General features: G+C 41.5%; 1 protein-coding gene across 5 annotated transcripts; it reads left to right on the forward strand.

Moving 5' to 3' along the window:
- Positions 1-266: 266 nt before the first annotated feature.
- rab11fip4b (RAB11 family interacting protein 4 (class II) b) lies at positions 267-24,471 on the forward strand. 5 transcript variants are annotated; one of them, XM_035636821.2, is made up of 14 exons: positions 269-709; positions 11,159-11,415; positions 11,882-12,067; positions 13,201-13,335; positions 14,979-15,014; positions 16,370-16,469; positions 17,170-17,273; positions 17,464-17,604; positions 17,988-18,069; positions 18,541-18,678; positions 18,853-19,011; positions 20,798-20,878; positions 21,284-21,427; positions 21,992-24,471. In XM_035636821.2, the coding sequence occupies exons 2-14, from the start codon at positions 11,195-11,197 to the stop codon at positions 22,106-22,108; spliced, it is 1,644 nt and encodes a 547-aa protein (XP_035492714.2). In that variant the 5' UTR covers positions 269-709; positions 11,159-11,194; the 3' UTR covers positions 22,109-24,471. The 5 variants fall into 5 exon arrangements, 3 of the variants coding, with proteins under 3 accessions (XP_035492714.2, XP_035492716.2, XP_035492717.2); XM_035636823.2 differs by having other exon boundaries at positions 20,837-20,878; XR_004794195.2 differs by lacking the exon at positions 21,992-24,471 and having other exon boundaries at positions 267-709; positions 20,798-20,963; positions 21,284-21,422.
- Positions 24,472-24,499: the final 28 nt, after the last annotated feature.

Here is a 24,499-nt window from a genome sequence, read left to right on the forward strand (position 1 = left end):
TCCCCCTCTCCAGAGCCCACACAGCCACTGGCCTCTCCTTCCCCAGCAGCGACAGACGCAGGCGGGCGGGGCCTGCTATGCAAATAGGAGCCGGAGTAGGCGGCAGCCGAGAGCAGAGTGTGCAGCGATGTGAGGGCTCTCGACAAGCCCCGCCCACAGAAGCCAGTTGCCGGGCAACCGCCGGCAAGGGTTGAGGGAGGGGGGGGGACGAGAGGCGGGGCCATGAATTCAACAACTGTTGCCTGATCTGAGCTCACACTGTGCGAATGTGAGTCAGCCGGCGAAGCAAGCAGCCAGAGGGGGACAGTGTGTGAGTGTGAGGGTGTGAGGTGCAGAGCCTGTGCTTGAGTTTGTGTGAGTGTGTGTACGTGTGCGTGTGTGTGCATGTGTGTGTGTGTGTAAGAGAGAGGGGCAGTGTGGGAAAAGCCAGGCAGCCGGTGCAGTGTTTTAAAGTGGACGGTGCATCTTGTTTGGACTACACCACCAGCAGGGACTCACCCTTTGGACTATCCTGACGCTTCCTCCTCCCGTTCCCTTTGGAGGGAACACCTGTGTGTGTGTGTGTGTGTGTGTGTGTGTGTGTGTGTGTGTGTGTGAACGTGTGTGTGTGTGTGTGTGTGTGTGTGTAAGAGAGTCAAGACAACAGACTTCGCCCTGGAGAGGGTTTGGCTGGTGGAAAGAGGGGGGCTGCTGACCATGGATAAACGGGGTAAGCATCCATGCAGACTGGGTCATCAAAGTGCATTTGACAGAATGAGAACAAAACAGAGACAGTTCAGATGTTGGGGGGGGGCGCTGGCTATTGAACAGGAGGAGGGGGGGGGGGGGGGGGGGGTTTAGATTCAGCGTCTATTGTCCACGAGTGCGCAGCCTACTGAATGTGTGCTGTTGCAAACAGTGGACCCTGCCTCACTGCCTGTGTGTGTGCGTCTTGCTCAGCTGTTCCTGCCACTGTCCCGTCTCTCTTCTGCTCGCTCTCTTCTCCTCCTTGTTTGCTTTACGGTGTCCCATCCTGTCATCTCCTCGGTCTCTTGTTGGTTCTGTTGCGGTTCAGCATCTCTCTGAAGGTAATGGGATCAATTGGAAAACCAGCGTTGCTGGAAGGAGAGAGGACAGCCCCTGAGAGATGGAGGGAGAGTGATTAAAAATAGTATGCAGCCAATAAGGTAGATATAGATATAGATTGGCCATACGGGTATTGATCGATTGAAAAAAGAAAGACAATCGAGGAAAAGCATGAATGAGACAACAGGTTTGCTGTCTAAAGAGATTTTGGTAATTGTAAGTGTAATTCAAGTTACTTCTGTGTTTATTTTGACCTTCAATATTTAAATATTTGCAGGAGGAAGGATAATTTATCTGAACTCATATTATCATAACAAATCAAAGAACTTGATATCATATTGGATTTATTTACTGCACATTTTAAGATTTTAAGAAAATTATGTTACAATAAAAAAATGAGACAAACACACATGACAGCCTATAAAAATGTGTCTCTCTGACAGCGTCATCCTTTTTTATGAAAGGCTTAACTATATTCCGGAGGGGAGTCTAAATGATCTGGAAAATGATAAAACAGCATGTGCATTAGTTAAATTAAGGATAAATTAAAAAAGATGCACTGTTTAAAGTCATTTATTATTTAACATTTTGACTGTGACACATCATATTGTTAATGGTGCCCTTTAATCTGCATTCATTACTCCAGAAATAGAAAAGGCAGGGTGAGTTTCATTTGTATTGTGGGATCTCAATAGCAACATGTGACGTCAGACTACGGTCGTTTTGAATACTCCTTGTCTGTGACTGGACGTTACATAATGAGATTAACTCTTCTTCTGTCAGGCTGAAACTCTGTGATGATTGTCCCCCAACTGAAACGTGTTCCTAGAAGACTTTTGTTTTCCTCTAAAATGGTGTATTTCTTTATTAGATTAGATTAGATTAGATTACCCTCAATTGTTATTGTCAGATTCCACAGATTATGTTCCGCGGAGCACAGAGAGAAAAGTGTGGCTCTGACACAACAAATTGCAGTTGGCATATTATTGGCATTACAGTTTAACATGGTTTTACATTTATTTGATTTTCATGTACTTGAATAAAGTGACATTCAGCCAGGTGTCTTTGACAAGGCACAGTCTGTACACCAGGACTAGAATAACTAGATTAACATGCGGCCCTTAGCTGTACTGGATGATTGGGGGATAATCTGCAGCAGTTAAAACAGTCACTCAACACATTGACAGAGTGAAGATAGAAAGAATCATTTCTAAATGGAACAAAACATGTTTTCACACAAATGCATCTTCACAGTCAGTTGTTTTGAAAGACAAATATTGGATAAACCCTGGACCTGTGCTGAACAGAAGCCATTTTAATTTGCGTTTTCCTTTTAGAAAATGTTTTACAAAAGTTTGAAAAGCAACGTTCACACGCAGCAGCTGACAATGGGCAGCGGCTTGACCGCCTGCCGAGAGCCTGCCACCAACGACAAACACTGACATGCCCCCGTCCAAAAGACGGCAGCTTGACAAACAGTCGCTTGAGATAAAGACGGTGCACTTTGCAGCGATTCACGAGGCGCTTTCTCTTTACACTGGACATGGCACAGTTGACGCAGGCGGGTCAGTCGGTAGCCGACTCTTTGGCTGTGAGATGATGAACTGGAACAATAGATTGAAAAAGAGTTGTTTGTGTGTTTGTGCGGCTACAAATGTTGTGTGGATGCAATAATCCATCCTCCGGTGTCTTTTTGTTTAGGGCCCCAAAACAAAGTCTCATGACTTTGGTTCAATGCTGTGTGTCAACTGTATGTTGACATCCTTTCATTGGTGTGAAGCAGTATTGTATGTAGTTCAAACATACAAGTAGTTGTCAAGCACTTGAGTTCAAAGCAGTTTGTTGACAGCTCCAGGGCAATACTTAAAAACCCCCACACACACACCGACTTGGTGCGGCAGCATCTCGTAATCACTCTTCAATATGGCCCTGATAATGATCGGCAACAACGATTTAGTTCCTCTAAAAACAACAATTGAAATACAAGTCACAAATGTACTCGAGACAGGCAAATATTAAAATCAGGTAAAATTATAATTTTTTAACTGATTTCAATCAAATAAGCTAAAGTAACAATGTGCTAACAATTATATTATCAGTAGCAGAAGGGGAAGATCTCACCCTGAGGGTTAAAGTGTTCGACAGTCACATTCATTTATAAAGGACTCTTAAAATCAACAGGAGTTGACCCTAAGTTCTTCACAATCACAGCAAATGAATGTACAGATTCAAAATAGAGTCAAAACGACCTTGCACATTGACTGACGTGCACCAGCAGCAGTCAGCAGGATACAACGACTGCTGTGCACGCAGCTCTGTAATCTATAATTAATAGAAGGAACGTGCCTCGTCATGTTCTCAGGGACTGTGTCTTTGTAATTAAAGATGCTTTTCACTCATTCATTTCATTCTCACACACAAACAAATGCAAACGGACACTTGCATCACAAGGGATGTTTTTCAAGTTCTCCTTATTTAACAGGCCTGATGCATATACACCCGCACACACACACACACACACACACATGTACAAATACACACACACGCACGCAACTGTTTGTTTTTGCAAACTGTCACTGTCTTTACCGCGTGGTTATAAACTTAACAGGGATGTTAATTTTCATTCTAAATCCAAATTTTCATGATACATAATGAAGTCAGAACTACCTTTAAAAACAACCTTGAAACTCTACTGTAGGACTTACCTCACCTCATTTGTTGTTTTATATTTTATTTGAGGACGTTTGCGCGTCATTCTGTGGATTCAGAAAAAAACAACAGTAAACCCAAGTCACACACACTTGTTTCACCACTCGGGGTTTCCTGTGTGTACCAGCTGGGTTTCATTGAAAATGTCTCCACACAGTGTCTCGGCTGTGGCTCCAGTCCCTCCCTACTTTGTCCTTTGTCCAGTCAGTGCAACATTCCTGGTAATCCAAGGAGCTACCTGTTTCCCTTGAGACTGCGGTGGAAACAAATGTGTGTGTGTTCCTGATTTGGCACTATAATTGGGGTAGGGTTTGTTTCGTTTAATGTGTGGTTGTATTTGTCAAGTTGCAAGCAGTCTGGACTGAAAGATGAATGAGACGGGAGGAAGAGAAGATAACTTTTAAAAGTTCATGCACTGGGGAGTCTCAGGTGTGTGTGTATGTGTGTTTGTGTGTGCGTGCGCACCTTATTATCGAAACCTACGTTTCACATTGTGTCAACACTTAACAAAATGGCAATGAAAAATGATTCATCACTTCCCTTTGTGTAATGTGCGTTGCTTACCATGGGAGGTGATTGATACAGTCACACAGGCAGGTACATGCAGATGCTCCCCTGTCACTCTATTTTGCCATAGCGGCATTGATAGAATACATCTAGGCGTGAACATGATCATTACTCAACAAATTAGGACTGTTTGATAGTTATATGTGTACATTAGGACTGCTAATGAAGACCATTTTCATTTTTTTTTTTTAGCTGCTGATTATTTTCTCAAGTGTTTCCATTTGTCTTTGTCAGGGAAGAAAAAATTCTGATGGGAAGGGGATTAGTGCCGCAACTAACGATTAATCTGTCGATTATTTTCATAATCGATTAATCTGTCGATTATTTTCATAATCGATTAATCTGTCGATTATTTTCTCAATTAATCGATTAGTTGTTTGGTCCATAAAATGTAAAAAAAAATTGTGAAAAATGACGCTCGTGTTTCCCAGAACCACGAGATGACGTTTTGTTTTGTCCACCCACCAAAGATATTTAGTCACAGAGGAGCAAAGAAACCAGAAAATATTCACATTTAAGAAGCTGAAATCTGAGAATTTTGACCTTCTTTCCCCCCCCCCAATAAACGACCTGAACCGATTAATCGATTATCAAAATATTTGGCGATTAATTTAGTAGTCGATTACTAATCGATTAACCGATTAACTGTTGCAGCTCTAGGGGACAATAGAAAAGACTCAGGTGATTGACTGATTCATTGAATGTAGGCCTTTGTGTTTTTACGGTTCTTTAAAGCCTCCGATGCGCTCCCTGTCTCTTGTTGTTGTGACCCCACTGGTGAGATCTGAAACCCGCTGGAGTCAAAATGCTGAATATCAAAGCAGAGGTATTAAACACTTCACTTTGTAGGTGAATATTTTTGTGGCGGCAGCACTTGAGGAGCTCGGGGACGAGGAGAATAGAGGGAAGCCGAGAGGATAAAATGAACAAAGACACAGAGAGAGAGAGAGAGAGAGAAATGCTGAAAAAGCCTCTGCAGAGGAACGTCACTGGAGCTCAGTCGGATAAACCCGAGCAGAAAGCAGAGAGACTTTGCTGCTCTCTGTCTGTTCTTTTTCTGCTGCCCTTCCCTCTCTCTCTCTCTGTCTCTCGCTCGCCTCCCTCAATCCCTCTTTCTTTCACTCCTCTGCTCATCTTCCAGCCCCTTTACTGCTGACTCACACTATGTCAAAGCCTCATCAGTGTGGATCGATCCAGTCGATGTCAGTTTGTGTGTCATCCTATCCCACCCCGCAGCGGCGTAGCTCATCTCTGTTGTGTCTCCTCTGTCTTTTGCACAAGACATGTTTTGCTTAATTGTTTGGCAACATGGTTACTGTCCGACTAGTTATACAACTAATGTGAAGCCAGAGAAACACCTTCCAAATCCTTTTAAACGCCGTAAGTCCTTTAATCTAGTTTTGCTCAAATGACACCGCACAAAAGTGTTTGTTCAGCTGTTCTCTGAGGACACTCCTAAAAAGAGATCTTAACTTTAAGCCTTACAAGACTCCTTTCATTTGCAAAATGTCAAATGCTGATCAGTTTGGATCAAGAATCGTCTTTTACTAATATTTAATGTACAATCTGCTTTAGTCTTTGCTTGGTGATTTAGACGTCCTCATAGGGAATTGTACACAAGCTAAAAACAAGTGAACAAACAAATTTATGATAGATCCCTGAAACGAAATTGACATATGAAAATCTCATTGCACTGGTTGATTTCCAGATTAGGACAAAAGAGTTTTACGTCAAAGTGACAAATGAATAAGAATACGAATCAGAATCAGAATCAGAATCAGTTTTATTGCCAGATAAGTAACCGGTTACATACGAGGAGCAACAGATGTTTTCCCAAATGAGTCCAATCTGTGCCAGGTATTCCATGTGTCCACTCTGGTTTAAAACAGAGCTTCTAATAAACGAAGGGAGAGTTTATCGCACCAAGTAAATACATAACTATTGTAGCTGAATTTTATTTGAAGGTAGGTTTCTGGCAGAGTTGGTACTTTTACTCTCTTTTTCTATCACTGCAGCTCCGAACAACCCGAGGAGACTCGGTGACGATACGTGGAAATAAAAAAATGAAGCCTCTTAAGTCTTTTTTAAGATTGTTCGCACACTGTTCAATATTTTCCATCATGATAAATGAACATTTCAGTCAGATTGACCTCATCAGAAATGAACTACTTCTCTCTTCTGTTTGTTTGTTTTTATTAAGAGGAAATTCTCACCTTGGTAAATCCCAAATAACTAAGTGGTTCTGATTTTATTTGAATATGGCAGTAAGCAAGCTCATGTACAGTAACAGCAGAGCTGTGGACCAAGGATGCTCCCAGTATTAATGGTATTATTTGCACTTGTGCCTTTCCTGCCACGATATGTCAAATGCCGGTTTGCCTCATTAGTTTCCTTTTTATTTTGGCTAAACTTTGTTGCTTATGAACATGAGTAAGTTTAAGACCCTTTTAATTCTTTTGTCTGCATGCTGTACGACACTTCAGGGCCACCGTACGTATTCACGTCCATGAGGAATTTGCATTATGGTTTTGGATGGGTTCATGATTTGACTATAGGTTAGAGGAAGTAAAACTGATGGGGGATATGTGTAGGAGGACTTTGCAATAAACCTTTCAGTGTATCTCTTAGTTGCCTGTTTGCCTCCCACTCACCTGTTTTGTTCCAAGTCTTTCTCCGACACAAACAAACACTTGTTTGCTTCATTTGTCTACCTGTTGTGTCTGGTACACATCAGTACACCATCACCATTTGGATTTTGGCTATGCTCTAATCTAAGATTGTTGCTCGACAGCTGCCAGATGCCAAAAACATTTGTCAGTATTTTCAGCTTCAGTAATGTATGAACTTGGTGGGATTGACTGCCATCATTCATATTATATAAACTTCCTGTCCACTGCTGGAAACATAATGTGATTGCCAAGTTCAGCAGAAAGTTAAATTACTGGTTAATGATTCAGTGACTCTGTCTGTTGCACAGATACAGTGAAGCAGGTATAACTGTGTTTGCAAGTTGCCTCTTGTCTTTCCTCTGCCCTGTCACCTGCCTCTCTCTTTCTCTTTTTCTTTTCCTTTTTATTTCTCTCCGCCTGAGTGTCCTCCACTTGTTATTCTCTCATCCTTTTATCTCTTCTCACTGCTTACATCTCTATCGCAGCTGCAGTGGACTGAATAATGAATTTTCGCCTGAGAGGCTGGCCGTGTTAGTCTCTCTGTCTCTCTCTCTCTCTCCCTCTCAGTGCTGCACAACGGTTCCTCTACCTGGAAAATCTGGTCTGACAATAATATACTGCACATGTCAGGCCTCTATTTTTCCAGTGAAAGTTTACTGGGTAAACTCGCTTATTCAGCCACACCTGACATGTAGTAAGTGACATGATAAATGTGTAACAAGAGCTCACAGTACCTTGTCGGGGAAAGCATTCACCCACATATATATACACACACACACACACACACACACACACACACACACATATATTGTATATATGGCTGGCAGTAGTCCACATACATGCAGCTTTTCTCACTCACATTGTCATTCTTAAGTAACACATAGGCTCAAATAAAGAACCAACACGCAGCAAAGCTCTGTTCAGTCAACCTGAATTCCGCATCTCCTCACAAAGGGAGACTGAGGTTTCTTTTGTTTCTTCTTCTTCCTCTCTCCTGCTCTTCTCCCCATCTTTTCCTTCTCTGACATTGGTTTCACCTGGGAGAGTGGGGAGAAGAGCAGGAGAGAAATGATTGGATATCTGCAGTTTAACTAGGTCAGACCCTGTGGCAACAGACTTATGAAAATCTTTTTCTGTCCATTTATTACTTGAATAGGATTTTTAATTATGAAAAAATATGAATAACAATGCATGCTGTGCAGAGAAAAAAGTCAGACACAAAGCTGTCTGGTGTTTCCTTTTTTATCTCTTACATCTGAAAAAGGCAATCAAAACAGAGTAGATGATCTTTGACTTCTGAGAATAGATTGTGATTTGTTTTTGTTTGATTGTGATATTTGGTATACAGTAGATTATGAGCAATAGGCATCGCATTTTGAAAATTGCTATTAATATGTAAAAAATATGGCCCTGCTTTGTCAATCACATTCGGTGTCTTACCAAACACAGAAAGGCTTTATAAGCTCACATTAACCTGATGAAACCTGTTGATAAACAGAGCTGATTTTTCATGGAACAGCGATAAGTATCCTCCTTTGGCCAAGGCTTCAAGCTGCACCACTGCACCTAAATGCGCAGCAGATCTCTGCCTCCTCGGTTCAAAGCCACTGGCAGGTTGGACAATGTTTGGCAGACAAGTTGTTTGTGCTCTGGGGAAGCAAGCAACTCAAAGCACTCTGTAGGCTCATGTTTTGGCAGTTACTGCCCCCCGGGCTGTTGTGGAGCAGGCAGGTACAGAGAGAGGCTCACTGTACACACACACACACACACACACACACGTCACACACTTTTACTTCTTCCTTTGTGAGGAGACCCATTGGTGTGATTAGTTTCTCAGTCCCTTACCCTAACCTTAACAATCACGACTAATTAACCCTCTTGAAGACTAACGACTGGCCAAATGTCCTTACTCCCTAAGGTCAATAACTCAAATTGGTCCTCACAAAGATAGAAGTACACACATGCGCACACACACACACACACACTGTGGGACTTTACTGTTCATCAGTGTGCGATGTGAGACCAGATTTAAGTGGCAACTTGAATGATGGCACATGTGCTTCTGTTATTCTTGTAACTGGTGCTTGACTGCTCAGCGTGAGCCGTTTCTGCGTCTCGGCAAGAATACTTGAGTGAGTGAAAGAACACTGACACTCATTCACCTGAACAGAGGAAATTAGAGCTCTTCAAATGCTTTGAAAAGAGCAGTTAGGCTGTATCCGCTATTTCATACACCCCTCACAGTAGTAGGTAGATTGTAGGTAGATTATAGGTAGATTGGGAAGGTAGGGAGAGCACACCTCCCTACCTTCCCATGAGCCTTCATGGAATGCGATGCAGGGACAGCAGCAGCAAATGCACAGAACAGAACAGGCAGCAATGACTACACATGCTATAGTATTGATTAGGACAGATACAGCATGAAAAGGAAATGCTGGGGCGGAGGCGGGTCGCGAAGTGGCTTACAGTGGAAGCAAGAAGAGTAGGCAGGCTTAAGCAGCTTAAACAGAGTGTGCAATGTGAGCTTTGCCAATTGAATGCGAAGAAGAGGATCAGCTGAGCCGTCAGCTGATCATGTGGGCTGGCATGGAGATCTCTGCTGTCGGTTGATGCACTGGATCATGGATGCGCTTGACTCAGTGGCACTGCCTGAACTAAAACTTAATTGAAAAGAGTTGGGAATTTATTTTGTTTTTCCTTAACATTACTTAATCTGCTAGAAAACCATACAACAGTCTAACATGGTCAGGATATTAGGGAATGTTTACTACGTGAGTGAGGACTAAACTTCTCTTTCTCAGAATAAGCGCAACAGGTGTCAAGTTGCCAACTGTGTTGGCTTGTTCAGTTATTTGAATTGTGGTGGGGGAAGTACAGAGGGAGGGGCTGCCTTTCTCCTGCAGGGGGAATAAGGAGACTGGTGTGAGGAATGCTTAAGGGACCTTTATCCTTCTTCTTTTTTCTCAGTGACTCAGCCTCAGACCCCATGTTGGCTGATTGTACATGAGCAGCATGTGTTGAATGGGTATTTTTTGATTTGGTTGTATAAGAGCAGGCACTGTGTGTATCTTGCTGATATGTGTCCATCCTTGGTTGGGTGTGGGATGGGGAAGTATTCAAATACATATTCCCACTCAGTCATTTTTTAAAGTCCATATTAAGGCATACTTTTGTCAGGGAGCCGTTCCTGATTTTGAATTTCTTCTATATTTTTTTTTTTTTGGTTTATTTGTCTATTCTTGTTTAAAATTTGATGATTCTGTGACTCGTCAGAATTATTTTGCTGCTGTGTGAAGCACTTATAACTTGGGTTTTGAAAAGTGGATCTGTATATAGAAATCATTGTCATTTTTATTTTAAATGTTATTAACTATAATGTAATCATTTGAGGTTCTGACAACTTTTGATCTAGGTCTCCATTTAATTCCAGCATGAATCCAAATACACCTCAGCTCTCACTTTCCTCCAATCTTCCCTTCAAACTGTCCTTATAATGAATTTTTTATTCTTTCTTGGCTTTGTTATTTAGTCCCTCTTTCTTCTCCTCTCGTGTAGCTGCAATTACACTTATTCTTCCGCCCCTACCCACACTCTTAACTTGATCAATGCCTGTCTCACTCCGTCTCCACCGCTCACCCAACACTTGCGGTCCTCTCTCGTCTCTCTGATTTTGTCTTCACCTGCCCCCACCTCCCCTTCACTGTGCTCCGCATTTCAGTTGTTCAGTCATGCTGAGATAAGTCCTTGTTCTCTGTTGCATTAGGCTAGATGTGAGCCGCTATAGAGTGAAACTGGACGGAGCACGATCCGTCACCTTTGACCAGTCGGCCTTTCACCCCTGTAGTCCCCCCCCCCCGTGAACTTAAGACCATTCCCACAAGGAAGGGATTTACTTAATGGGGAATCCACCATAAAACATTATTCACATTAGCCACTGGCAGCTCCTGATTTAAACACAGAAATGTGGAAACCTGTATTAATAACGACACAATGTGACACAATGACGTTATAAGGGGTATGTTTCATGACTAATTCCTGGATACAAGGTTTTAACCGAGGAGGACCATTGCAACATCACTGAGTTCTGTTTTCTTACAGGTCTCTGCGTAAACATACTGAACTTTGTGTTTCTCGCGGTCATTCTCCAGGGTGGTGAGGAGGAGGAGCGTGTCTGTCCGGTCATCATGTGCACACGAGCGTGTCCTGACCCCGTCCCCGAGTGCCAGCTGTTCCCAGGCGAGGTGGAGGAGCCCGAGGAGGAGGAGGTCGCAGCCAAGGCCAAGGAGAGGGAATCCGACAGAGACAGCGCTGTAGAAAGCACCCAAGGGTCTGACACCTCAGACGGGCCAATCAGGCCAGGGGACAGGGAAGACGCACTGGGGGATCTCTTTTACCCAGGGGAGAAGTGAGCACTACTTCTTCTTTTTTGTTTTACCTCCGCCAAGGGGGCTATGTTTTCACCTGTGTCTGTTGTTGGTTAAATATTACTGTAGTCCACTTTCAGGTAAAGCTCTTTGTTCCTGTGCTGCATACAGTATAGACCTTTATTCATGATGACAAAAGTCCCGTCTGTTTCACAAACACTGCTCTATGTAGTTAGCTTTATGGCACTTTCTCTATCAGCTGTCTACAAGTGATATTCTTTAGGCATTGTATATTCTTAATTAATTGTAACAGACAATATTTATCACAGGGGTTACGTTTGTCATGATGTGTCACAATAATTTGAAATCTAATTCTGAAGCTCATTCTGTACTTCTGCCAGTCCTCATGGAGTGTCTTTGTTCTAATTTGAATCCCACAAGTAATTGTGAAAACAGAGTGACATCCTAAGTACACAGTAATGCCAACCTCTCCCTCCTGTCCCTCAGGTGTGGTCAGACAAGCATCTCGGTGACCTCTGACCTATCGACACGTTCCTCAGCTTCTCTGAACGAGGAGCAGTTTGAGGACTACGGCGAGGGGGAGGAGCCCGACTACGCTCTCAGCAGCCCATGTCCAGACGACGAGACTCGTACCAACGGATACTCTGACCTGGGTTCATCTGTTCCCTCTAGGTAAGAGAAAAAGTAAAGGGTGCAGAAAACAAAACGCTCTTTGTGTTTGAATACTGAGTGGGATGTACAATGTTAGTATCAACACTGAACCTGTATATTGGTCAGAGATTCAGTGTTATGTTTTTGCTTTTTTTCCCAAAGTTGGCTTGTAGCAATAGTATTAGGGAACACATTATAATGCTAACTGAGTAGCTAAGTGAATATTGACAGATTAATAACCTTGTGTACTGACTACCTTTTCTCTGTCCTATTGTTTTGTGTGAGACATGGCGTGATTTGATAGATAATATCAGAAAAAGAGCCCCTATTAACCTGTGAATTAATCTTACTACTATGCAGCTTTCTTTATGAATCATTTTTTTCCTTCTGGCCCTGTAGCAAATGTTTTGGGTTGGGATCCACTGTTCAGGCTTCTGTGCTTTTAAGTCACGATGAAGCAAAATGTAAAACACTGACCAGTTTCTGGAGCCTCCAGTCTGTGAAATACATTTTGCTCCGGTCTTCACTCTGCAATGCTCCAGAATCATTACCTGACTCATATTATTCTGAGTCTTGACTGTATAAGTTTGGAGTTCTTCCCCTCGAGGCCACATTAATATTCATCAAAGGCCTGTGCTTAATGGGATTAAGTCTCCCGGCTGATCGACTGGCAATACGGCTCCTTGCCCTTTCCACGCATACCAAGCAGACAAGAATCTCCAAATGCAGTTGGCATGGAGGTTTTAATTCAAAATGAGGCTCCCGATTATAAGCAATATAAGTCAGCATGGGAAAGAAGTCAAGTAAGTGGGTTACAGTACAGTAAGTGGGTTAAAGGTACCCTTACTGAAACGGAAAAAAATCCTCCCAAGTTATCAGGTTTAAAGTTTTAAATTTCAAGACTCAACTGTCTTGAAGAGGAAAAAATAGATATTTTTTTTTCTGTATTGGACTAAATGAACTAAGCTTCAGAACTTATGTGGTTGCCAATTCAATGTCTGTGTATGCAGGGATAGGCACAGTAAGCTAATGCTTCAGCCTTCACCTTTTTGGTCTTCAAAAGGAAGCTTATATGTCTTTTCCTTATTGCGGTATTGTTATGTATCAAATTTCTTGTGGGAATTGTTGATTGTGGACTGTGTGTGTGTTAACAGTGCTAGCCAGACTCCTCATAAGGTGCGTCAGCATTACACCAGTGAAATGATGGACGTCTATTGCTCTCAGTGCAGCAAAAAGGTCAACCTACTAAATGACCTGGAGGTCCGCCTCAAAAACCTCAAGGCTAACAGGTAGGAACATACACACACACACACACACACACACAAACACAAACACATGTGTCGATGTTCGGTACACCTTCAATGAGGAGTAACTTTATGAGCCCAAAATTGTGCAATCTTATGCACATTTCTGCTCTCAGTCCTTTTCCAGCTGACCACCATACATTTGACTGTTGGCCGGTCAAATCAAATTTAATCGCCAGCATTTATTTGCTATATTAAACTTGACAGTAACTCCACAAACACGAGCGTCTAATTGAAAACAAGTGGGGTGACATATTTCTGTGAAAACGGAGAAGCGTTAATTATCTTTGCAGGTAGTTTATAGCCATAACCAGGGCACATTAATAAAAGACAAAACGCTGTTAGCTATTATGTGAGAAGATTGAAGCACACTCTCATGAGACCGGATGAAGCTGACTCAGGCTTTTTATCGAAAATGATTTAATAAGAAGGAGGTGATGTTGTTACAGGGGTGTTTAAATCATTCCTCCTCCTGTTCCAAACACAAACAAACACAGCATCATCATTATCATTCACATGCACACACACAAACGCTAATTGATAGTTACATAAGGCTGTCACTCCTGTGCTTACCTCATCAGCCACGGTAATGGGGGCGCTATTATTGGAAACATAATCCTTAGTGAATAGCTGTACAGTCTACCTGCAAACACTGCACACGCAGACACATGTGGACACAGGGTCATTCAAGAGCAATAGATGTTGTAGAATAATGTTTTTGTTGTTTAGTTACAATGCTGACTCAGCAGGATTTATCCCTGAGGAGAAATAGATCAATGATATAGAATGTCCTTCCCATATATCAATCTCAGAAATTACTTTGTGAGCTCATATGGAGTGGATACAGACTGAAAAGGACTGTTCTGGGAATTGATTTTTATGAAGAAGGAGGATAAGTATAATGAGAGATTTTCTCAGGTCATGTGAAAAAATGTCTGAAAAAACAAAACACCACAGAAATCAAAACAGTGAAGGATTTCTGACAATACAACATTGATTCAAAATTGAAAAATCTGAAATTTAAAGATAAAGATTTTTTATTTTTTATTTTGACACAAAAATGTTGTTTAGTAATAAATGTGGGAACAACAGAATAAATTCGACTTGCAGTTTTTTTTTCATTTTACATCTTCAAATGATTCTGTATGATCTTCTTCTTTTGAAGTAATGAAATAAAATTATGAATCATAATCATTAGGATCTACGAAAAACACCAAGAAAACAGAGTCACAAACATTCAAAGTCATCACACATGGATGTATGATCATTTTTGGATTTGCACATAATAGATTGTTTTTATCAAATTTGCCCAATTTATTTAATAGTTTCCCTGTTTCATACCTCAAACCCCCCTCTCTTCTGTTCCAATATCATACTGAAGTATGAGACATTTGTTGAACAGACTTGAACTCCTTTTCACTGAACCAGGAGTGAAATTGTATTGTCATTGACAATGTCCTTCAATGTTTCTTTTCCCCTCTCTTTCCAGTCTGTCACACTGAATAGCCAAAATCTTAACTGCCATCAGCAGTTATTTCCAGCATATTGTTGAGTGTTGTGGGTGCAGATGTATCCCTGACTATTCACTGTAAAAAAAATGTCTGTCTTTTTGTTTTTTGCTTTTGTAGCCCCAGCAGGAAAATCTCCAGCACTGCATTTGGAAGGTAGGCCTTCCTTGTGTGTGTGTGTGTGTGTGTGTGTGTGTGTGTGTGTGTGTGTGTGTGTGTGTGTGTGTGTGTGTGTGTGTGTGTGTGTGTGTGTCTCTGTGTGTGTCTGTGTGTGTGTCGGTGTGTGTGTCTGTGTGTGTGTGTGAGAGAGAGAGTGTGAGAGAGAGGTCACTTACTTGTACTTGTGTTTGTGCATTATACAGCCTGAGCTGCATGTGTTTGCTTTATTTGTTCACACACACACACACACACACACACACACACACACACACACACACACACACACACACACAAACACACACACATATCAAGATAGAGCTTCCTTATCACTCAGCTGCCCGACCATTGTGCTCTAACAGGCAGTTAATTACTAACTAGATAAACAGAGAAAAATACAGGATGTCTTGGTGAAATTTATCAGATCTGTAACCAGACACGCAGTACAACTTGTGTTTTTCTTTGGGCTTAGTGTTTCAGTGGTAGCCACTTCATGACCTGTTGGTCTGTACTGGCTGAAATGTTTTGTATCCAGGCTTTTGTCCTACTTCCACCCACAGTAACTGAATTACAGTGACAGAGTGAAAATGGCCTGTCAGACTTGATCTATGTTTTCAATATAGAGTTTGGCTCCCTCTCCCTGTTCCTTCCACTGTTCTCTCTGTCCGGTTTGATTATGTCGCTCTCTTTATCTGTTCTTTTGCTCTTTGTTCTTTCTTTTTCCTCTTCTTTCCCATGCTCTCTCCTCTCATTTTCTCCTCTCCTCCTCTCTCCTCTCTCCTCTCCTCTCTAATCTCAGTAATGTAGCAGAAGCTTGCTGTTGTTATATTATTCCATCAGAGAAACAGGGGTTATCTTAGCATGAATGTGTGTGTCTGTGTGTGTGAGTGAGTGAGTGTGTGAGTGTGTGAGTGAGTGAGTGAGTGAGTGAGTGAGTGAGTGTGTATGTGTGTGTGTGTGTGTGTGTGTGTGTGTGTGTGTGTGTGTGTGTGTGTGTGTGTGTGTGAGAGTGTGTGAGTGAGTGAGTGAGTGAGTGAGTGTGTGTGTGTGTGTGTGTGAGTGTGTGTGTGTGTGTGTGTGTGTGTGTGTGTGTGTGTGTGTGTGTGTGTCTTTGTCAGGCTGTGTGCTGTTGTTTGTACTAATTAATTCTGCTTGCACTAGCTACTTTTTTGGGACTGTCCTCATATTCCTGTATCATTTATCTTGCTGCAGCGCCCTTGCAGGGCAGTCACACTTATTTTCAGTCTCACACAGACACACACACACACACACACACACAGCAGATGGTCCTCACCTGGATATATCCTCAGCTGGTCCTCCCTCTCAGGATTGTGTATCCCCGTGTGTTTGAGCAGGCAGCTGCTCCACAACAGCAACTTAAGCAGCAGTAACGGCAGCACAGAGGACCTGTTCCGAGACAGCATTGACTCCTGTGACATCGACATCAATGAAAAGGTATGAATGTGTTTTGTGTGTGTGTGTTTTATTCCATAAAAGAAGAAATATCTCACCGTCATAATTTTTGCCCTGTTCGCACTTTGAAATTGGCCGATGCCTGATGTTAACATAGCATTTATCTCTTACATTCAGGTAAATCCAGTGCTGTTTGTTGGCCCCATATACTGCTGCATGCATTCGAAGCCTGTTCATGTATTGAAATAGATCTCTGACTGAGAGCTCACAAATAATAATAATAAAAAAAGATAATTGCACAGTTTTGGGTGTGCGGCTGTCTTTTTTCTCCTTCAGTGTGAGCTCCAACAGCTCAGCCAAGTCTGATACTGGATGAGCTGTGTTTTTATTTTTTCGTACTTATTTTTGCACTGTTAGCACTAACATCCCAGGGAGTGAAGACGTGTTCCTGGTGGATGCTGGTTTAAGTCGAGAATGCAAATTCATGATGATCCCTGTCAGGATCCCTCTTGCGTCTGCTAAGTAAAGGATACAAATATTATTGCTTAGTGCAAATACATAGGCATTATGTGTTTGCCTTAAGTTTCATCTAATCTCTACAATCTCAGAAAGCTCTTCTTCCTCTTTTTGTAGCTTTGTTTAATATAGTAGTCAGGATGACAGAAAACAAAGGAGAGAGGAAATATCTAATGTTATTTATGTGTAAATTCAGCTTTTAGTAAGCTCTCATTGTTTCTATCAGGTGACTTCCCTGGAGAAGAAGGTGGCAGAGCTGGAGAATGAGATTCTGATGAACAGTGATCTCAAGTCCAGGCTGAAGCAGGACAACACACAACTAGTACACAGGTACAGTCAGAAAGCTGTTTTTCTGAAATAAATAAGAAAACATGAGTCCCCCCCAATTACTAATCTAATTATAAGACATAATGTTAACCAATAATTTATAATTTCAAAAATAACCCTCAGCTCAGTCATGATGCTGTATATACAGTATACTGTATTGAATGGATTTTGAGAGACGTGTTGATCATCTCAGGGTTCATGAGCTGGAGGAGCAGCTGAAAGACCAAGAGACACGAGCGGAACAAAATCTGCTGGAGGGGCTAAGACGACATCGAGAGGCCTACAGCAAAATGGAGAGAGACATGAGCACGCAGACAGAGCTACTGAGCAACCGGTGAGAAACACACATACACAAGCGTGAGAAAAAACACATGTTGTTTTTTTTGCAAAATGCCTCAGTATTTAAACTGACATTGCGATACGTTTTCCCTCTTCTTCTTAAAATGATTGAATCAGATGGGGCTGTGTTGCTTTGAAACCCCCTGGATGTATGCATATTGACGTGCTGCTTGTTCAGACAAAATACATAATGTAGAACCATATGCTAAATGGAGCTCAGAGATTCCGCCTGGACGTTAGTCAGCTTCCCCTGAGAGTTTTGCCTCAACCTGTTTTAGGCCTTTGCCGACTATGAGACACACTCCTTCATATACTGTATATATACATATATAAAGGTACATTGACACACAGGATTTTGTGGTGTTATTTTTTTTTTAGAGTTAAGCAGCTGGAGGAGGAGAACAGCGAGATGGCTCTGAACATGTGCCGACTCAAGTCACAGACGGAGAAACTTGATGAGGTACGCAATATTTAATCTTTTTTGTCTTTTGATTATTAATCAAAAACTTTTACGTTTAAAACTCCCTGCTGATGGTTTTATCAGTGGCAACTATCAGGTTAACTGTCCTTATTCATACCCTAACCCACTTTTCTTAATAGTCAGATACTGTTCACAATTGTGTGCACACACACCGACACGAATTATGAGGAACATAGTTTGATTTGCAGAATGATGTTTTAGAGCTTTTGCATGGTCAACCACACCTGTATTTTGAGACGGTGCCCATGTAAATAACACCAAAGCCAACAGTTGTCATGTCGAGTGTACAACCATAAGTGTCACAGAAACATAACTCAACTCTTAACGTTAATGCTTTCCTTGAATAAATGCAATACAAGAATCAATCAGCGCACATACACATGTGTAAACGACTGCAAAATGAAACCAATTTAAAACCAGAAATGTGAACATGTGCCTCTCCATCTTCAGGAAAAGCAAAGAATGACAGACAAGTTGGAGGACACCAGTCTGCGCCTGAGGGATGAGATGGACCTTTATAGGAAAATCATGGACAAACTGAAACAGAACAGACTCCAGTTCCAGAAAGAGAAGGAAGCTATGCAGGAGGTGGGAGGAATTGTTTTAGGCAATCAGACACACTCACACTCACGGACTTTGTTCTACTCCTCACTCTATGTCCTCTCTCTCTCTCTCATTGCAGTTATGTCACCTCATACACCTACATAAATACTGCATTGGCATTATATAACATTGTTCATCTGTCCTTTATCTTTTGTCCAGCTGATTGAGGACCTGCGCCGAGAGCTGGAGCATTTGCAGCTTTTCAAACTGGAGGCTGAGAAGCCTGGCCGCAGCCGCACCTCCTCAACAAGCCTGGCGGACTTCAACTGCAGGACCAGGGAGGTGGAGCTAGAATACGAGGTCAAGAGACTCAAGCAGGTACTGATGAAAGGTTCTCTCTCATTACATACTTATACTTATATATTGTGCATGGTCTACTCAGTAAGTGTTGTAGCTAGTGGTTTTCAGGGATTCCTGTGTTTCAGAGTTTCAGATTGCTCTACTGTTATTGAAAGAGTTGTCCAGGTGCAAGTCACACTGAAAGGTACTAGTTGCACAGAGCCTTTCTAATTATGTCTCAACGATTTAGGTAATGCAGCAGAAACTGTATGATGCTAAATTTCTCACAGGACAGTCAGTAATTTGAGTGTCTTTGGAGAGCAGTTATTTACTTTTTATTTCAAATATGGAATATGGAAGAAATAATTCTGCTTGTTTTCCTATCCTTGATTTTCTCAGTGTGTCTCATTGAGTTTCATGCTACTTGCTGTACTTTGTATCCTGTCTCTGATTTTATATTCCTTAAATATTAATGACAAAATTTGAGACTTTAGTTTTTGGCCAACCAGCATATTCTTTTGAAAAATGGCACAGTAACAGTTCAGAAACGGTACATTAGACACTTACTTTACAACCAGGTCCGAGGCTCCTTTTGGAAATACCTGCACCATGATTCAGATAGTTTCAGATAATGCAGTTCATAGATTCATACTCAAGTTCGATTTATCCCTCCAGAACTCAGGGCACTTAACCTTGCTGTCACAGTAGTTTCCATTTAACAGGATGTGCACTGCCAGAGGAACATGAAGTGTACTCATCTCATAAAATAAGACCCCATTTTTTTGGTATTTTTGTGACTGCAGATGTAAGATGTACCTGGGGTACACTCTGAGACAAGAGGTTGGGTTTAGGCAGAAAGTATCACAGTATCAGTGTGGTTATAGATCGGTAGAGTTCCACAGCCAATCACATGGGCTCCTCTCATCCCCTTAAAATCTCCTTTTAAAAGCAATACTGTCCAGACAATGATGTACTGATAGTTATATAAGGCAGAGTTCAGTGGAGCTTAACCCAGCTTCTTCACAATTTATGAGAATATCAACTGCAGAGAGTATGTTCAGTATATTTTCTCTGTTTTTTGGTTTCAGTATTCCTATATACATTTGCCTCCAGGTATCTGCCTGCCACGGTTAAAGACTCATATCAAGTTACTGTTTACAGTCTCTTCAAACTGCACAGACCCGGTGAAAAGTAAACATGAGAGATACAGGAGTAGATGAGAGTGTTTTTCAGACGTCCTCTCTGATAAGACTAGTAAAAGCATATGTTCACACTCTTTGAAGTTGTATGTAAGCTGTGACCTGTGATGAAGTGGGGTGGAAATTGTGCTCCCAAATTCCTGAGCTGAAAAAAGGCGATATAAAAGGGAGAAAGTTACCAAAACCACCAGGCCTTGAGGTACCTTAAGCGATACATAGCCAGTCAGTCAGAATTGCTGATTTGTACAGTCAGTATGCATTTTATTAGGGATTGATAATGCAGGATAAAGGGTGATGAGGTCCATGTCCTCCCTTTAACCTGGAGCCAAACTTGTCACACTAAGCACAAGTGAGGAAGAAGGAGAATGATAATGGTAGTTTTAAACCAGCTCAAGTCTGCAGTTACTTCTTTTTTATGTCTTTCTTTATATCACCTTCTTCTGACAGTTTTAGATGAAGAACAATTCAATGTAATTGTCTGTGGTTGTACAAGTTATGAAGCTATGTGTGGGTGACAGCTTTAATTTGACAGACACTGCCCTGTTATATCCTCGAGAAGGGTCATGTCTCTATCTTATGCTTGCCTGTGCGCCTCTGTAAATGTCTGTATGTGTGTGTGTGTCCAGCTATTTGTGTCCCAGGACTTTCTTCCCTCTGAATTCCAGCACCTGGTGTTGTCTGGGGCTTGGCTCCATCCTGGCCTGATGGTAACATTGCCTCTATGACCTCTGACCTCCTGATTAACCACTAATCACAATGGAGTAGAGTGAATTTCCCCCGAGCGGAATTGGGGTCAGTGTTGCAATCCCCCTACTAATGGTAAAGAATAGAACAAGGGTCAAAAGCAAACTGACCTCTTGTCTGTACTAAAAAGGCAACTAAATCATGGAGCTTTCTAAACACGCATAACCCATGTTATGTCTTGTAGGTGTTGCCAAAATAGATGTGCATTGCTGTATTTGCTGCTGGCTGAGGTACCAAGTGCAGTGTTTTGGCGTATGGACTGAATGAGGCTTGATTATAAACCAAAAAAACATCGGCCCTGATATACTTGTGTGGTCTAGATACTTATGTATCTCTCCTCTCCCTCCCTCCCCGATTCTGTATTTTAGGAGAACCAGAAGCTGAGGGAGCAGAACGATGAGCTGAACGGTCAGATCCTCAGCCTCAGCCTATTTGAAGCTAAGAACCTGTTTGCCACACAGACCAAGGCCCAGTCTTTGGCTGCGGAGATAGAAAATGCCTCCAGAGACCAGGTAAATAAAAAAAATATAGACTAAACTGTATATAATGACAATGCAGTACATTTAAATAATTTATTCTTTAATGACAATGAAAATGCTCAGTATATTTCACTATGAACACTCGACTGATCTGCAAATAACTAATTTTAGAAATGATTTCATCTTAACAACTTTATTGGATCCTTTTATACAGTAGTTGGAGCATAACTATATCTAGGACGTATCACACTGCACTGGTGGTCTAGATATTATACTCTTGTAGATGTGAATTTGTTTTCGATAATATGGAGGTCATCCCCATGGCTATATGACACACATAACTGCTGACCAGTACCATGGAATAATCCATCGTCCAAATTATCTATACATACAAATTAAAATCTTGATTGTTTGCCCAGCAGAATTTACCTGAACAAAGAGAATTAGTATGTTGTTATTTATTAATTTATCATCAAAAGTATTGGGTCAACAGATCAACAAAGGGACTGTTGTGTAACGATACATTTAGCAACACTAGTAGTGTGCATTGTTGTTTGACGTATGTCAAATGTGTTTGACGTACGTCTTTCTCCCCAGTTAATGGACGCTCTGAAGGAGCAGGAGGAAATCAACCGACGTCTTCGACAGTACATGGACAAAATCATCCTGTCCATCCTGGACCACAACCCCTCCATCCTGGAGATAAAAAACTAGCAATGACTCAACTGGAATGAGAATCGTTCGCAAACCCGAGAGAATGAGGATCATTCCAGTTGCAGGATTAGGATCTATAACTCGAGTCGGGACTTCGTACAGGAAGCCAGAGAAGAGGCAGAGCCAGTTGGAAACCGGGACATGTAAATAGACACGCATCGCCCCCTGCTGTTCGTAGCAGGGAAAGAACTTATTTTTCAGCAAAGGCTGAGTGTGATTCTACACAGAACTACAGAGGCAGTGGACGCTCGCTGACTTCAGATTATACTTCTGTGTCTCTTCAGCTGGATCTATCCTGCTCTTTTACTGTCCCTCTATCCTCTGAACTGTAGTTCCTGTCAAAACACACAATAGGTGATTTCTTCCCGGCAATATCCTGCGTTCAACAAGCGTTTTAGGTTGGACGGAGTGGCTCAATGTAGTACACTGGACGTACAATACTTGGACATAAAAACTGGAACAAACCTGATGTGGGTTCTACTGTTTGCTGGTGTAATGTTAGCTGTCTTATTTAATGACGGACAAGTTGCTACAGTGTAGTCCGATACACTTTGGTCATTGCAGTGAGACAGACAAACAAGTGGAAAAGCAAGACTGTAAACCTGAGAGAGACGGACATGTGAAGGCTGGTCAGTCCACTGCTGCCCGCTCTGAGAACTGTTGTCTTCTCTCCGCTAACATGTAGGTGTTTTCTGAATACATGTGACGTGCTTGGACAAGCAGGTGTTTAAAGGAAACTGAGGAAGGAGGCAGATGTGGTGAGAGAGAAAGAAATGAAGAATGCCTTGATTTTTACGTGGAAAACAATGCATTGGGTGTTTTCTCTAAGGAAGATGGAGGTCAGATGATAAACCATGGATGCTATAGCAAAGGAGGTTTTTTTGTGAAGTCAGTGAGAGTTCATTGAAGGTGAAGGTTTATGTTTGTTTATTCTTGAGAACATGTCTCCCAGGAACCTTGGAACAGCATGTGCAGAGTCAATCAGTCCAATAGTGAACACTTTTCACAGAGAAGTGGCCCTTAGGTTGGTTCAGATGAGTAGCAGAGCGTCACTTTATGGAGCAGAAGCTGCGACCGAGGAGTGTCTTCAAATTGTACTTCCAATGGCTGCTATTTGCATAGCATGATCTTGAAAGGATTCTCTGTTGCTAGCAATAGACCCAATGATGTTGCACAGAAATGTAATGATATGAATGTACGGGACGTATGGTGGATTTACATTGGAGTGACTAGTAGCCACGGTAACATTGTTTACTGAATGATCTCTCTATGCTCAGTAAAATCAACTCAGAGCCTGGATGTGAGCGTCCGTCACTTTTTGGTACAAAAAACTGGATGAGCAATTTCAATCTCATTGAAGCCTACAGGACGCAGATTGTAGTGAAAGCCCCCGATGGCTCTCTGATACTCTCTGTAAATATCATGAATGTACAACTTGATATTTCTCTTTCTGTGTGTCCAAAATACTTTTTGAATTTAAATCTGTAATTGGTAAAGACACGGTGTAACACGTATGCAGTATTCTGTACTGTAAGGGGAAGGTCATTTTTTAAGGGGAAACAATTACAATCTGCTGTGTAATGTAAACTTGAGTTTTGCTTCCTTGCACAAAAAAAACATTTGTTTACTTTTGCATGGTTCAACTTTTCTTCTGTCTGTGCCTTTTTAGGACAATTTTTCAGGATGAGGTTGCTCTTGATTTACACAGGTACATTCTATGTCAGCGTCTGACATATTTTCTTGAATTGTAAATGTTGTAATTATACAGTGATTATTTGTATCCATGTGCCACTCACCATTCTTTCAGATTGACACAATGAGATTTTGTACAGTTTCATGATGAAATTGCTTTGGTGTCCTATTAGAAAGCAGTATAGCACAATGCTTTGTATGGTACGCCAACCAGGTTTTGGAAAATTTTGTCCATGTATTATTATATTTTTAATGCGGTGGGGGATGTTTTGTTGCATTTCTGTTTTTTTGTTAGTCGTGGTTAGTCCATTGTTTTTCAATTTTTCTTTCAAATTGGCCTTTTATATGGATGTAAATTGTCTTCCTAACTTAAGGGTGTGAGCATTATGAGCAATATTAACTTATTTTGCAGTACAGGACCTGCAGATTTTTGTCTTGTTTTGCCTCACAAATATCGGCACTCATGCCAACCTAGATAAAAACAAAACAAAACAATAATACATTGACTTCTTTTTTGAATTTTTAGGGCTATCCAATGCAATGTGGTCACTAAAAATGGCAATAAAAATGGCTTTGGCAGTGTTGCAGTCTGATGAAATGTCATCATTTTAAACAGTTTTTTGTCCTTGATGGCCATTTATATAATAAACTACAATTTCCAAAATATCAAACTACTTTTTTCGTTCTTTCAGTGTATGC

The sequence above is a fragment of the Scophthalmus maximus genome, chromosome 8 (genome assembly GCF_022379125.1).
Source record: "Scophthalmus maximus strain ysfricsl-2021 chromosome 8, ASM2237912v1, whole genome shotgun sequence".
NCBI lineage: Eukaryota > Metazoa > Chordata > Actinopteri > Pleuronectiformes > Scophthalmidae > Scophthalmus > Scophthalmus maximus.